Source organism: Pinus tabuliformis, chromosome 5_2, assembly GCF_031772625.1.
Source record: "Pinus tabuliformis cultivar Carrire ecotype Pingquan chromosome 5_2, CPIR1, whole genome shotgun sequence".
In the NCBI taxonomy this organism is placed as follows: Eukaryota; Viridiplantae; Streptophyta; class Pinopsida; order Pinales; family Pinaceae; genus Pinus; species Pinus tabuliformis.
The window spans coordinates 455,585,753-455,598,672 of record NC_142306.1 but is presented as its reverse complement, the minus strand read 5'-3'; the positions used below and the strand labels follow the sequence as shown (position 1 = coordinate 455,598,672).

Sequence of the window (12,920 nt, the reverse complement as noted above, 5' to 3'; positions counted from 1 at the left end):
TGACTTGGGGCAAACTGGTCCAAGTGCATCATCCCAAGAATATTAAAGGGTAAAGTGCAGAAGCTGTGGGTGCTAAAAGTGCCCATGGCTATTAATGATGCTCTACAACTTTCCAGAGTCCCATGGCTATTAATGATGCTCTACAACTGTCCAGAGTCCCATGGCTCCCAACGCATCACATGTGGGTGTCAATATGTCCCTCTAAACTACTTGGACCTCGTTAAGTTGCCCAAACCTATAGATGGAACCACTTGCCAATTACACACAATGTCTAGTGCTGCAACTTTCGTCATCAGGTACATTAGTCATTATTGCATCTAAGTGGACCAAGCTTGAATGAAATGGGCATAATAATACTTCATGTGTGGCTTCACTTCCAAAATTGGGGCCTTAGTCATGTAATGGTGTTACCTCCCTAGGTAGGAGTGGTTAATAGACGACCCTATTAGGTGTTCCCAAACCCCAAAGGGAAGTGACATGTCCTCAGTCCACCCTTCAATTGATAGGTGCCATGTGAATAATGATGGAACAAATGGGGGGGGAACTCAATGGCCAAGTGCCATAGTCAAAGGGACCAACTATGATGGAATACTTCATCCTGGGTGTATAGATGTGAGGAGGGAGCAATCGTGGATGCATGAGTTACCTCAACCTTTGTTTTTCCACCCCTCTATATTGCCTTTTTTTCTTGAATTTTTCTTGTATTACTGCTCGTAGCTCAAAGGATGAGAACTTGGTCTGTATGATGTATAATAGCTATTACCCCCTTTAAGGATGGGGCAATTCATCGCCCATCAGGGGTTAGGACATGCAAAGGTTCCTTGTCTTTTATGAGATAGGGCAAGATTAGCCCAGGAACCGGGTGATGGCCATATGATAGAGGTAGAGCTCATGTTTGGCTTTTGCCCACGTTCTAATTTGTAAGTCCCGACCATCTTTTGCATTTTGATCTTTCTTTTATTTTTCCTGTGGCCATTATATGCTCTTTTCTTTTCTTTTAGCTGCATCAACCTCCTAGGGTACTTTTCTAGGTCCTCCCCAAGGTATGAGGATGTGTGGGTGCCAACCCAATGAACTAATGGTTAGTTGAATTGAAGAAGGGAGGTGGAATAAGGGCTCGTAATGTAAGATGAAAAGTGGTAAGTATGGAATAGGGATGGATGGGGCTACACTATCTCAATCATGGCTTCCCAAGTAGTGCCCCTTCCTAAAGCCATGGGCCATCAGGGGAGGTCCCATTGGACTAGGATAGAAAATCAACCCGCCATTTAAGGTGAGAGAACAAGACTACAACCAAGACCCCTCTTTCTTCCAAGTCACCCCATAATCCATGTTAAAATGCCCAAATACAAACAAGCATAAGCGTCTGATTGCATAATGAATAAAGTATCTTTTGATCTGAAGGCCACCTTCCAACATATGCTTTTGACAAATGGCAAGGAAACATATGACTGATGCAGATCGCGGAGTTATGAATGGCATGTTACATCGGTTACAAAGTTGCTCTTAGGGGCTGCTAGTTGTCAACTAGAAGAGATGAATAGGAGAAAAGTTTCTCCTAGGGGTCACCCACTTTTGTTGGGTCACACGGACCTCATTGGCTGAGTGTTTTACAAAATTGAAAGTCCACGAAGAATTGAACCAACTAGTGGAATTGTGCCAGAGGAGCCCAACACCAAATACCTTTCCCGAATGAAACTCATGTGTAGAGAGGATAATAATAATGTGGAACCAAAGGGAGTAAATCATATTACTAGAGGCTGCCTAATTGCTGAAATTAATTCTTATAAAACCGATTTCCCAAAATCCAAGGGGAATATTAACATATTTCATACATCGGGTGCATCCTCTGCCAATATTGTTCCCACGAGATACCATGAAAGAGGTACAATTTTATCGCAACATGCCTAGAGTATCAAACCTTCTCCAACACCCTGCATTAAACCCAGCTTGTCATACTTTGTAGCCCCCCGCAACCTTAATATCATTCGTTCATTAGGTGGAGGCTATCTTGGGGCTTCTGCCTCCCCACACATCCCATCTCCATTGATACCATTCATTGCCTGTCATATTCACTTGTGGGAAAAATGAAAGGAGACATTATATCTAAAAGAGATGACCTCCAATTATAATAATTAGTGTATAATTTGACAAAATAATAAAGACAAAATCAATATGAGTAGCTTAGTGAAGATCCTAATATATAGAATAGAAGATCAAATGTCGTTGTTGCCACATAGTTCTATAGAAGATTGAATTAGGGCGGCCTGACCCTTTCACAATTTGAAAATTGTGCTCAATGCTTAGAAGATCATATAGTTTCATGTCCTTAACTTTCGTCGATCCAAGAATGAAGAATCATGAGAAGGCATTAAAAAGTTACAAACTACAACCAAGACATGCCTTTTTTATTCTTTGAGGGAAAAGCATTGTAAAAGGGGTAAGAAATGTAATGAACATAAATATATAAATGTAAACGCCAATAATAATAATAATAATAAATGAAGCGACAAATCATATCTAAAAGACATTGCCTAATGAAGGGTCATGACCTATTAGCCATGGTGACTAGTCAATGCTATAAATAAACTGTCACATGGCAGTATATCATCGTCTCTCATTCAGTATTTAAATATGTTTATTACTTATCCTATATGTATTTTAACCTAGTATCATTTTCACATTGGATATTCAGTAAATGAACTTTGTTCTTAAGTTGCAGGAAACGTGGCCCTAGGGGTCGTTTCCCCAGGGGAAACGAAACGAAACATGTTTCCGGCCGTACGGCCGGAAACGCGTTTCCAGGCCGTACAGTCGAAAATGCGTTTCCAGGCCGTACGGGCCACGTTTCCCCAAAAAAACAATTGTTTTTTAGTTTTTTTTTTTTTTTAATTTGTTTTTTAATTTTTTTAGGGTTTCCAGGATGTTCTAGAAACCTATTCTAAAGTTATAAAAGAGGATTGTTATGATGAGGATTAGTCTTTTGTGACTTGTCTCTATAGTTCTTGCAGCCTTATAGTCTTTATTGTACTTGCAGCCTCATATACTAATATAAATAAAGGCTGATTTTGGATTTTCTAGTTCCTATATTTTTATTTTCATTATGTGATTATTCATGACTCATGAGTAAATGTGATGTAAATTTAATCTTAATGTTTAAATGTAATAAATTATAATCATATAATGTAAATGTATCATTAATGCTTTATGATTGCACATATATATAATATATATTAATAATTTTTAAATATTTTTAATATATATATATATATATATATATATATATTCGCGTTTCCCCGTTTCCAAAATTTGGGGAGGTCGCATTTCGTATCGCTTCCCGTTTCGGAAACTCGTTTCCGTTTCCCCGTTTCGTGCAACTTAGCTTTGTTCATTCAGAATTGGAAAGTGGAAGGAGCAATTGCCAAACGTGGGAAGTATATAGTGTCAACATACTCCATTTTAAAGTGGATAGTAGTCTGGATGGTGCCCATGTGAAATGAGGTGGGAGTGAGGTTGGAGATCGAGAGGTGCAGGATGTGGGTGAGCAAAGTGTAGTTGGCTAGGACTTAATTCACCAGACTAGTGCCATCTCTGTGGGTAAATGTGTGAAGCTGCCAGAGGCAGCTACAAGCCAAAGTTAATTGGCTACCCAAAGAGATATGCTATAATCCAAACTGATAAAGTACCTGAGAAAAAGAGATTTCAAATATGCTGTATCACATAAAACTGAACAGCCAACTGGCATGGAGGATGATAGTAGAAAAAGGCCAAGACAGATGCCCATACTAGTCTAGGCTTGTTCAGCACTTTTAAGCAGTTTCGTCTGTCAAAATGTATTCTCAAAGAAGTTTGAAATTTGAATGGAGGGCTTGATGTTGATAAATTGAAATTGAAGTGCTGGAGTCATTCAACTGAAAAGGGACAAAGGCTGTTGTGTCCTCTGTTGATGAAGGAAAACTTCTGATAGAGAGCAAGGTATGCTGTAATTCCTGGAAAAGACAGCAAAATATAGAAGACACAAAGAGGACATCAAGTTGGATACTCTTGTAATATTGGGTATACTCCAGGAATTTCCAGTAATCTCATAGATACTCGGGGATACTCAGGGACTGCAAGCTGGATATTTTGCGCAGTGAGTCTACCAACTATTATCTCAAGAGATACTCCTGGAATCAAATAGATTCATAGCACATACAAGAGAACCAAAAAAACCGAGCGACAAAATTCTAATAGTTGTCAAACATGCAGTCCATGGATCAAGAATGAAGAACCAATGGGTCATGGCATACCTATAGCTTTCACAAAATCTGATCCTTGATGTTTGAACTTTGAAGTGATTGTTCCAGTCCATTTCCTTTCTGAGCAAGAAGCTTCTATCCTGATCTAACTTCCAAGCAATTGCAGGTATTCTGTGGATGAAAATATTTCTGTATTTTGGAATGGGAGAATTTGTCTTCCGATAGACTAGGCATTGGGTTTTAGGGTTTTGGGCATTTTTCCGTTTACAATGTTGTTTTTGCTTGGATCCATGATCAAACATGTCAGGATTTCAGTATCCGATTCAAAAGTACATGATCTGTTCCAGGTGCTGGGGATCCATATTGGGCTCCTCAAGTACAATTCCTTAGTGGATCCTGGGTGGATACAGGTAGATATGGATCCAATCTATGGATCCATGGATCCACCCATCTGGAATGGTGGATCTGGTAATGTAGGTATGTCTGAACTAGAAGATGTGCAAGCATTAGTTGGTTTCAGCAGTTTTAGTAGGAATAAGAACGGTCATATTTTTTATTCAATGTCATTTATGTTATTGATATCCGTGTATTGTGCTTTTATGTATCTCAAATATGCTTAATTTGTCTCCATCTATTCTGATTGGAATGCATTTCACCAGCCACATAGGTGTCACTATGGAGTTTGCCCACCATGCGAACTAGTTTGTGATGAGGAACTACCTTGTGGCCATAAATGTAAAGAAAGGTTTGTTTTGAATATTGTATCTTCAACTTCATTTTGTCATATTACTTGTTGATGTAATTTATAGTATATGTATTGTGAGCCTATTTACTTCTTTTTCTGCCTGTGTATTAATTTGCATTATTGGGTATGTAGGTGCCATGGTCCTAGACCACCTCCAAATCAAGAATTTGCATTAAAACCAAAGAAAAGGAAAAATATTCAAGAAATTGATGGAAGTCATGGTATTCCATGCCCACCTTGTCGAGAACTGGTTCCGAGGCAATGTGTTGGTGGACATATGGGAGGAGAACGCATGGTTAGTAGTAAGTTTTCTGGTAATCAAGAGTATATCTGTTTTAATGTTCTATGCTCTTTCATCCACCCTTGTTAGTTAAAATATCTGCAACATATAGATTTCCTTTACTATTTCATGTATGGTATTATTTATCTGACAAAGAGAAAACTATTGCTATGTCTGAAAACATTTTTTGTTTGCCTGTAGATGGTCTGTTCTCAGAGCACAGAATTTGGATGTGGCAATTACTGTGGTAACCTTCTTCCATGTGGTAATCACCATTGTCAAAAGCCTTGTCATAGGATATCACTACCCCAAATGGAACGTACATATGTATCCCAGTTTAGTGGAAGAAATATCGAGCAGACAGAGAGGAACACTGTGTTTTCTTCAGATGGAAGATGCACAGAGTTATTAGACTCATGTGAGGAGTGTGTCCTTACATGCCAGAAGGTAGGAAAATTTAAAGTTATTATGGCTAATGATATGGTATTATGGTAAATACAGTATTATGGCTAAGGTATTACGGTAAAGATAAGTGATAAGCAGAATTGTTTGTATATGGATAGCATACTCTATCAAAGCATAGCTGCTTTTCTAATAATTTTGTGTCTTGATCTTCATATACATTTGCTCGCTGCTGCTGCTTTACTTCTATTCTTAGCATATTTACAAATGATACTTGTGTGGACCTGTGCAAAATAATTGACAGGATATAATATCTAAGTTAGTTGTGCATTCTGGCTCTGAACTGTGTTTTGATGGCCTGTAGGACTCGTGCTTTTCAAGCTTTGGCCCCTAATTGTCCATAATACCATGATTCCTTCATGCCTCTAAGGCTTATGCCATGCAACCCACAAGGCCCCTTGGATATGTCATATATGTGTACACTGCATACTGGTGTTGCAAATATTGTGAATTTGTGAGATTTCCAAGATGGTGATATTATTGCCTGATTATATTGCAATATTTTTCAAATTTTGAATTTATCACAATATTCTGGCAAAATATCACAAGTTGATGGAAACTATCGGCTGATTCAGAAGAAACTTTTTTAGGGGATATTTTTGCTCGTTTTGAAAAGGGAAATTAGGGGATTGAGATCATAGGTGTTTCTCTGTTACCTTATAAAAGGGATTGATGGAGGTGGTTGCTTTAAAATGTTCAATTTTTTTTTTAAAATGAATATTTTTATATGATTTTAACTTTGCTAATATTTTCTGATATTTTCTCTATAAGTTTCTTTCTGGATCATCAGTGGTATATTTCCGAACATGATATTTACAACATTGCTGCACAGTGCATATACATGGACATCCCTGTGCTATTTTTAGTATATAGGATAGGGTTCAAGATCAGATTTATGTTAAGAATGGCTCACAATTTGTTCCTTTGATTCTTGTGCAGAGACGGTCACCTCCCTGTCCACATCCATGCCCACAGATGTGCCATCCTGGAGATTGTGCACCATGTAAAGTACTTCTAAAACGGGCTTGCCACTGTGGTGCTATGGTTCATGTTTTTGAATGCAATCAGTTCAACAGTCTATCTGAAGGGCAACAACTGGAAGTTCGGACATGTGGAGGGCCTTGCCACAGGTGTTATGCTTATAGACTTGATCTGAATTTAATAGTTTTCATGGTCTTTTTAGATGTTTGGCATATAGAAAATTTTGTATTACTAAAGAAATCTCCCAAGTAATATTGCTACACTAATTCTATTACAGAATGTTTCATGTTTGCAGGCTTTTTTGTTATTTGATGCGAATACTAATAGCATGCTGTCATGATAGAAAGAAAACATACTGATTCCTTCTACAAGTAAAATCTTTAATTGCTTGAGTAGATCAAAAGTAGTATACTGTTAAATTCTGAACCCAATAATCTGGCTAGTTTCAGAATCTACCAAATAAAAGCAGGACTGGGATCTTAACAATACTAAACAAAAATATTTAGCGGAAACAAATAACACAACCAATTTCAATCACACACACGAATTTTCTGCTCAATCAAATAGTTCTTCATTAATAACTCAAAACCTACTTGGGCTCCCGTACTGGGAAAATGGCCCACTGAGGAAGTTACATATAGAACAGTGAACCTGGATCTGGTCCAGCTGATCAAGTCCTAGATCCGTCCTGGCTGATCTGGATCTACCTTGTTGCTCATAGCACCTTCGTCGGACCGAGCACACTTGAATGGAAGTCCTCGAATTCTCCACCCAACCATTGAGTAATCAATGAATGAATTGAATTGATTTTACATGAGAAAATGAAGCTCAATAAATAATACAGAGATATTTACAAAAATAGAAACAGCAAGTTTCTATTAGGAAATAGAAACAAGAAGTTTCTTCTAAGAAACTGCTAATACAATAAAATAGAAACAGCTAATAAGATCACAGATGATCTTATCCGAATGAGCATTAAACACTAAATAGCATTATTCTAATACCCTCCCTTAATGCTCAATCTATTTACAACACCGATAGACCCTCTGAATTTTACAAACTTATCAGGACCAAGGGGCTTGGTGAAGATGTCTGCGGGCTGCTCCGTTGTGGGAATATATCGCAACTGAATGGATCCGTCTTCAACAAACTGGCGAATGTAGTGGCAATGGGTTTCCGCATGCTTTGTTCGTTCATGGAAGACTGGATTCTTGGCAAGTTTGAGCACTCCCTGATTATCACAGAACAAGGGAATAGGACCTGTCTGGGAAACATGCATATCCGCAAGCATATGTCGATGCTGAACTGCCTCACAAGATGCCTTAATTGCTCCCTGATACTCTGCGTTTGTTGAGGAGAGAGCCACTACCTGCTGCTTCTTACTAGTCCAGGTGACAGCGCCGGATCCTAGACTAAACACATACCCAGCTGTAGATTTACGGTCATCAACCGAACCAGCCCAGTCAGAAATTGTGTAACCACTGAGTGTAGGATCGGAACTCCGAGTGTACAGAAGTCCATAATCAAGAGTGCCACGTACATAACGTAGCACATGCTTCGCTGCTATCCAATTATCAACCTTAGGCGCTGACATGAAATGGGAAATGTAGCTCACTGCAAAACTGATGTCAGGTCTAGTGGTAGTAAGGCAGATGAGGCTGTCCACTAATTTCCTGAATAAAGTTTCATCCACAAGGGGTGAGGATGACTGAGCTGAAAGTTTGAGTCCTGGTTCCATAGGAGTCGTGGCAGGTTTGCAATCTTGCATTCTAAACCTGTCCACAAGATTTCTGGCATAATTGAACTGAGAGAGAACGATGCTGTTCTTAGTCTACCAGACTTAAACCCCCAAACAGTAATGAGGGAGTCCCAAATCTGTCATATCAAAAGTGCTGCACAAATCTTGTTTGATCCCATGGATCAAATGTGCTGAACTGCCAGTAATGATAAGGTCATCCACATAGACAATCACAAACAAAATATCATCACCAGTATGCTTGATATACAAATTTGCATCAGATGGGCTCCGCTGAAAGCCATGATCTGTTAGGTACTTATCAATTTTCATGTACCAAGCCCGAGGAGCTTGTTTCAGACCATAGAGTGCTTTGACTAATCTACAGACTTTCTGTTCTTGACCAACAACTTTGAATCCTGGAGGTTGCGTCATGTAGACTTCTTCCTGTAAGTCACCAGTCAAAAAGCACTCTTTACATCCATCTGATGGACTTTCCAACTGAACTGAGCTGCTAAGGCAAGGACGAGCCATATGGTACTCATCTTCGCTGTAGGAGCAAAAGTCTCCTCATAGTCGATGCCTTCCTTTTGTGAGAACCCTCGAGCAACAAGGCGAGCCTTATAGTTGTCTAGGGTCTCGTCAGGTTTGTATTTCACTTTATACACCCATTTGCAGCTAATGGGCTTCTTCTCTGTAGGAAGATCAGAAAGGGTCCAAGTGTGATTCTTCTGAAGACTCTGGAATTTAGCTTCCATAGCCTGTTCCCACTCAGGTATACCCTTAGCCTCTGAATAGGTTTGAGGCTCAAAGATACTGTGTAGGTTAGCCATAAGAGCAAAATTTACTGTAGACTGCTGAGTGCTCTTATTTCTGGAAGTCCTACCTTCAAGGAGCTCATTATCCCGGAGATCACCAATAGTTTTAGCCCACCATTTAGGCCGGAGAGTAGAGGAACCAATATTAGGAGGAGGTGGAGGAGGCTCAGGAGCAAGAGGAACAACAAGAGGAGGATTATGTTCTGGAGGAAGCTCAGGTAGTGCAGCATCAAATACTGATGTTGCATCATCCCTCCCATCAGGTGGACCTAACGGAAGAACCAATGAAACAGGAATCGGTAAAAAATCGGCAAAATCGCGAGTTTTAATCGACGCGGCGGCTAAACTATCCGATTCAAAACGTTCCGAGTCAACTCGCGTTGACCGATTTTGAATCGTGGTCAACGCGAGTTTGACTCGCGATTCTGAAAAAAATCGCCGGTTCTGCGTTTTTTTGGCGAGTCCCGCCAGGTTTATTTTTTCTCGGGTTTCGGAATGGTGGGTAAATCGGATTTCGGGTTTCACAGTTCGCTATCGGGCCGAGGTATTTCGGGCTTCACAGTTCGCTATCGACTGAGATTCAGTCTTCGACGCCGCCGGAGATTACACAGTTCACTATCGAGTATCGACGCAGAGATTCGACCGATCGCTGAACGGTGAACCTGCGTGAGCCCGAACCTGCGTGGTTGATGAACGGTGAACCTGCGTGAACCTGTGAGTGATTTCAATCTATAGAGGACCTGCTTTTTACATCGCATGTATGTGATAAGTTACACATGATATATATTTCGTGATTGATATTCTTTAGTCGAGGAGGAAAGTACTGTATTCATCGTTAATTTTATTATTATGGTTAAATTCACCAGAAACAGTAACCATTTGTGACTGTGCAGTAGCACTTGGGTGCACGCATCTACAAGGGGTGTGGACCTGAGTTCATCTTTTGCACACCCTCACCAAGGTGCTGGAGGAAACACCCGTGAATTATTGCGCATGATATTCCCCTCTATATCCGTGGATTCTGGATAGAATAGGAGCTGTTGACCCCTGTAACAGATGCCCCCCGAGACTTTTTGGGGACCCACTTTAGATTGCATGCAACTGGTTCAAACTTAAAAATGAGTTCAGGAAACAAGAATTTGGGTAGACAGTGCTTGAACAAGTTCCTGCCCGATGAAGATATCTGAAATAAAAAGAATACAATATCAAACACCATGCGTTCAAATCTGTAGCGTTATAGCCATCTAATTCTACACGTACTTGATCTCATACAGGAATAAAGCACACCTAAAAGTGGTAGTTTTGTATGCATCTTTCCTCCCGGAAAACTAAAGCTATCAGCCATATAAAAAAAATATTTGACAATAAAAAAAGCACTCGGAAAATTAGCTTGTTCTTATACAGATGTATAACTCGACGTCTCCTCTGCTCCTGTGTAGAATAAAACACTAACCCAATACAGTAGCTTTGCATGATTCTTCTGTTCAATCATTGCATGAATGCATTCTAGTTTTGGTTTACAGTGTACACAAAGGAACCGGAAGTTGAATACTGCAAGCCATCTCATGCTGGATTGCCATTTCTTTTTCAGCATTGACCATTCTAACCATAACACAGTCAAGAGTCTGGAGTCTGTTATGTGGGTACTATTTACTTTTAATAAAGGCTGAGACATAGTTCCTGCTGTATTTCAGATTTCTTACTGCAGAGCTGCCATACAGGTCTAGCTGAGGCCAAACTTTCATGGAACACACATATACAGTGGAAGCCTGAAGGAGATATTCCAATTTCCTACAGATTGGAGTACAGTACTAGCCCTGTCATCTTGTGTTATGATTTGTTGAAAGAGATATTCCAACTTTACAGACTGGCTAGGCTATTTTAAATTTTTGGATGATTTTTAAATTTGATTTTTTCTTGTCTTTCACAGGACTCATCTTAAGTTCTTAACAGAAGCCACAAATTAAACACAAGTTCAAAGCAACAACAATGCCGAGAGAGAAGGACTTTGCTTGGGCTTATTGTGACAGGATTCCCGGAGACCCCAGGCTCCTTTGTAAATTTTGCAAAACAAAATGCAGTGGAGGCATTTATAGATTCAAGTTCCACCTTGCAAAAATACCTGGCCATGATATAGGTATTTGCACCAAGGTTGACGAGAATGTCCAACACCAAGCAGCCTTGGCCCTTGAAATGTTAGAGCAGCATAATGCCAAGAAAGCAAAGCAAACTGCTGAAATAGGAAATGTTGGAGTTGATACTTTTTCTGTCACTAGCCCCATGTCACCTCAATCTGTTGAATCCTCAATGCCGTTCCCAAGTTTTCCACACATGCCTCAAAGCCATGCCAGTCCTTCAACTCCTTCCTTGAACACTGGAGGTGGAAACATAAACGCCTTTTTTGCTCCCCGCACAAAACCCGGTTCCCAACCTACCTTGGATGGCACTGGTTGGAAAAAAAATATCCATATTCAGGCAAGGAAGGCCATTGCTAACTTTTGGTTCTATTCTGACATACCTTTCCACTGTGCCAGAAGTCCTTATTGGCAAGCTATGATTGATGCAATTGCTAATGTAGGTCCAGGGTTCAAAGCCCCTACATCAGAGAGCCTTAGGACAAATATGCTGTTAGAGAGTGTTGAAGATGTCATGCTTCTGCTAGCTGAGTTTCGTTCATCATGGGTAGAAACAGGGTGCACCATCATGAGTGATGGATGGACAGATCAGAGGAATAGAACTTTAATAAATTTCCTTGTATCTTGTCCCGCAGGCACAATGTTTCTCAAGTCAGTGGATGCTTCAGATAAGGTTAAGAGTGCCCAACTTATCTGTGAAATAATGGAGGAAGTTGTTCAAGAAGTGGGAGAAGAAAATGTTGTACAAATTGTCACCGATAATGCAGCGAATTATATGGCTGCTGGTAGACTTTTTGAGATGAGGCACCCCACTATTTTTTGGACCTCTTGTGCTGCCCATTGCATAGATTTAATGCTTGAGGACATTGGTAAGCTTCATTGGATACATGAGGTTGTGGAGAAGGCAAAATCCATAACCAAATACCTATACAACCACACTATTGTCCTAAACACTATGAGAATATACACTGAAGGTAAAGAAATTGTTTGACCTGCAGTGACTAGATTTGCAACAAATTTCATATCTTTGCAATCTGTGGTTGAGCAAAAGATAAATCTGAAGAGGATGTTCTTGGGACCTGAGTGGATGGGATCTAAACATTCCAAGACCCCTGAAGGCATCGAAATTGCTGCACTTGTGTTTAATGATGGCTTCTGGAAAGATGCTGAAGAGATTATTGCTGTGATGGAGTCCCTTGTTAGAGTTCTCAGGTACTTTTAGTCTTTTAACTTTTTCATTTTTTAAATTTCATTTCAAGCTTCTTTTTATTTACAATGTTTCATATTTCTTTAAATTTGAATGCTTGAACTTTCAGGATGGTTGATGGTGACAAACCCGCTATGGGTTACATTTATGAGGCGATGGATCTCGCAAAGGAGGCCATCAAAAGAAGATATGGGGATGATGAGACAAAGTATATGCCTCTTTGGGACATTATAGATGCACGTTGGGATAGGCAATTGCATTCCCCCTTACATGCTGCTGGGTACTTCTTAAACCCACAATATTTTTATGATAAGAGCAA

General features: G+C 39.8%; 1 protein-coding gene across 1 annotated transcript in view; it reads left to right on the top strand.

Moving 5' to 3' along the window:
* Positions 1-12,920, top strand: part of LOC149159652 (NF-X1-type zinc finger protein NFXL2-like) — a 304,457-nt gene that overhangs the window by 141,382 nt on the left and 150,155 nt on the right. The window contains exons 6-9 of the mRNA XM_089434378.1: positions 4,898-4,983; positions 5,116-5,278; positions 5,465-5,710; positions 6,665-6,855. Of these exons, the coding sequence (XP_089290504.1) occupies positions 4,898-4,983; positions 5,116-5,278; positions 5,465-5,710; positions 6,665-6,855 (686 nt within the window). The remainder of the gene's footprint in view (positions 1-4,897; positions 4,984-5,115; positions 5,279-5,464; positions 5,711-6,664; positions 6,856-12,920) is intronic.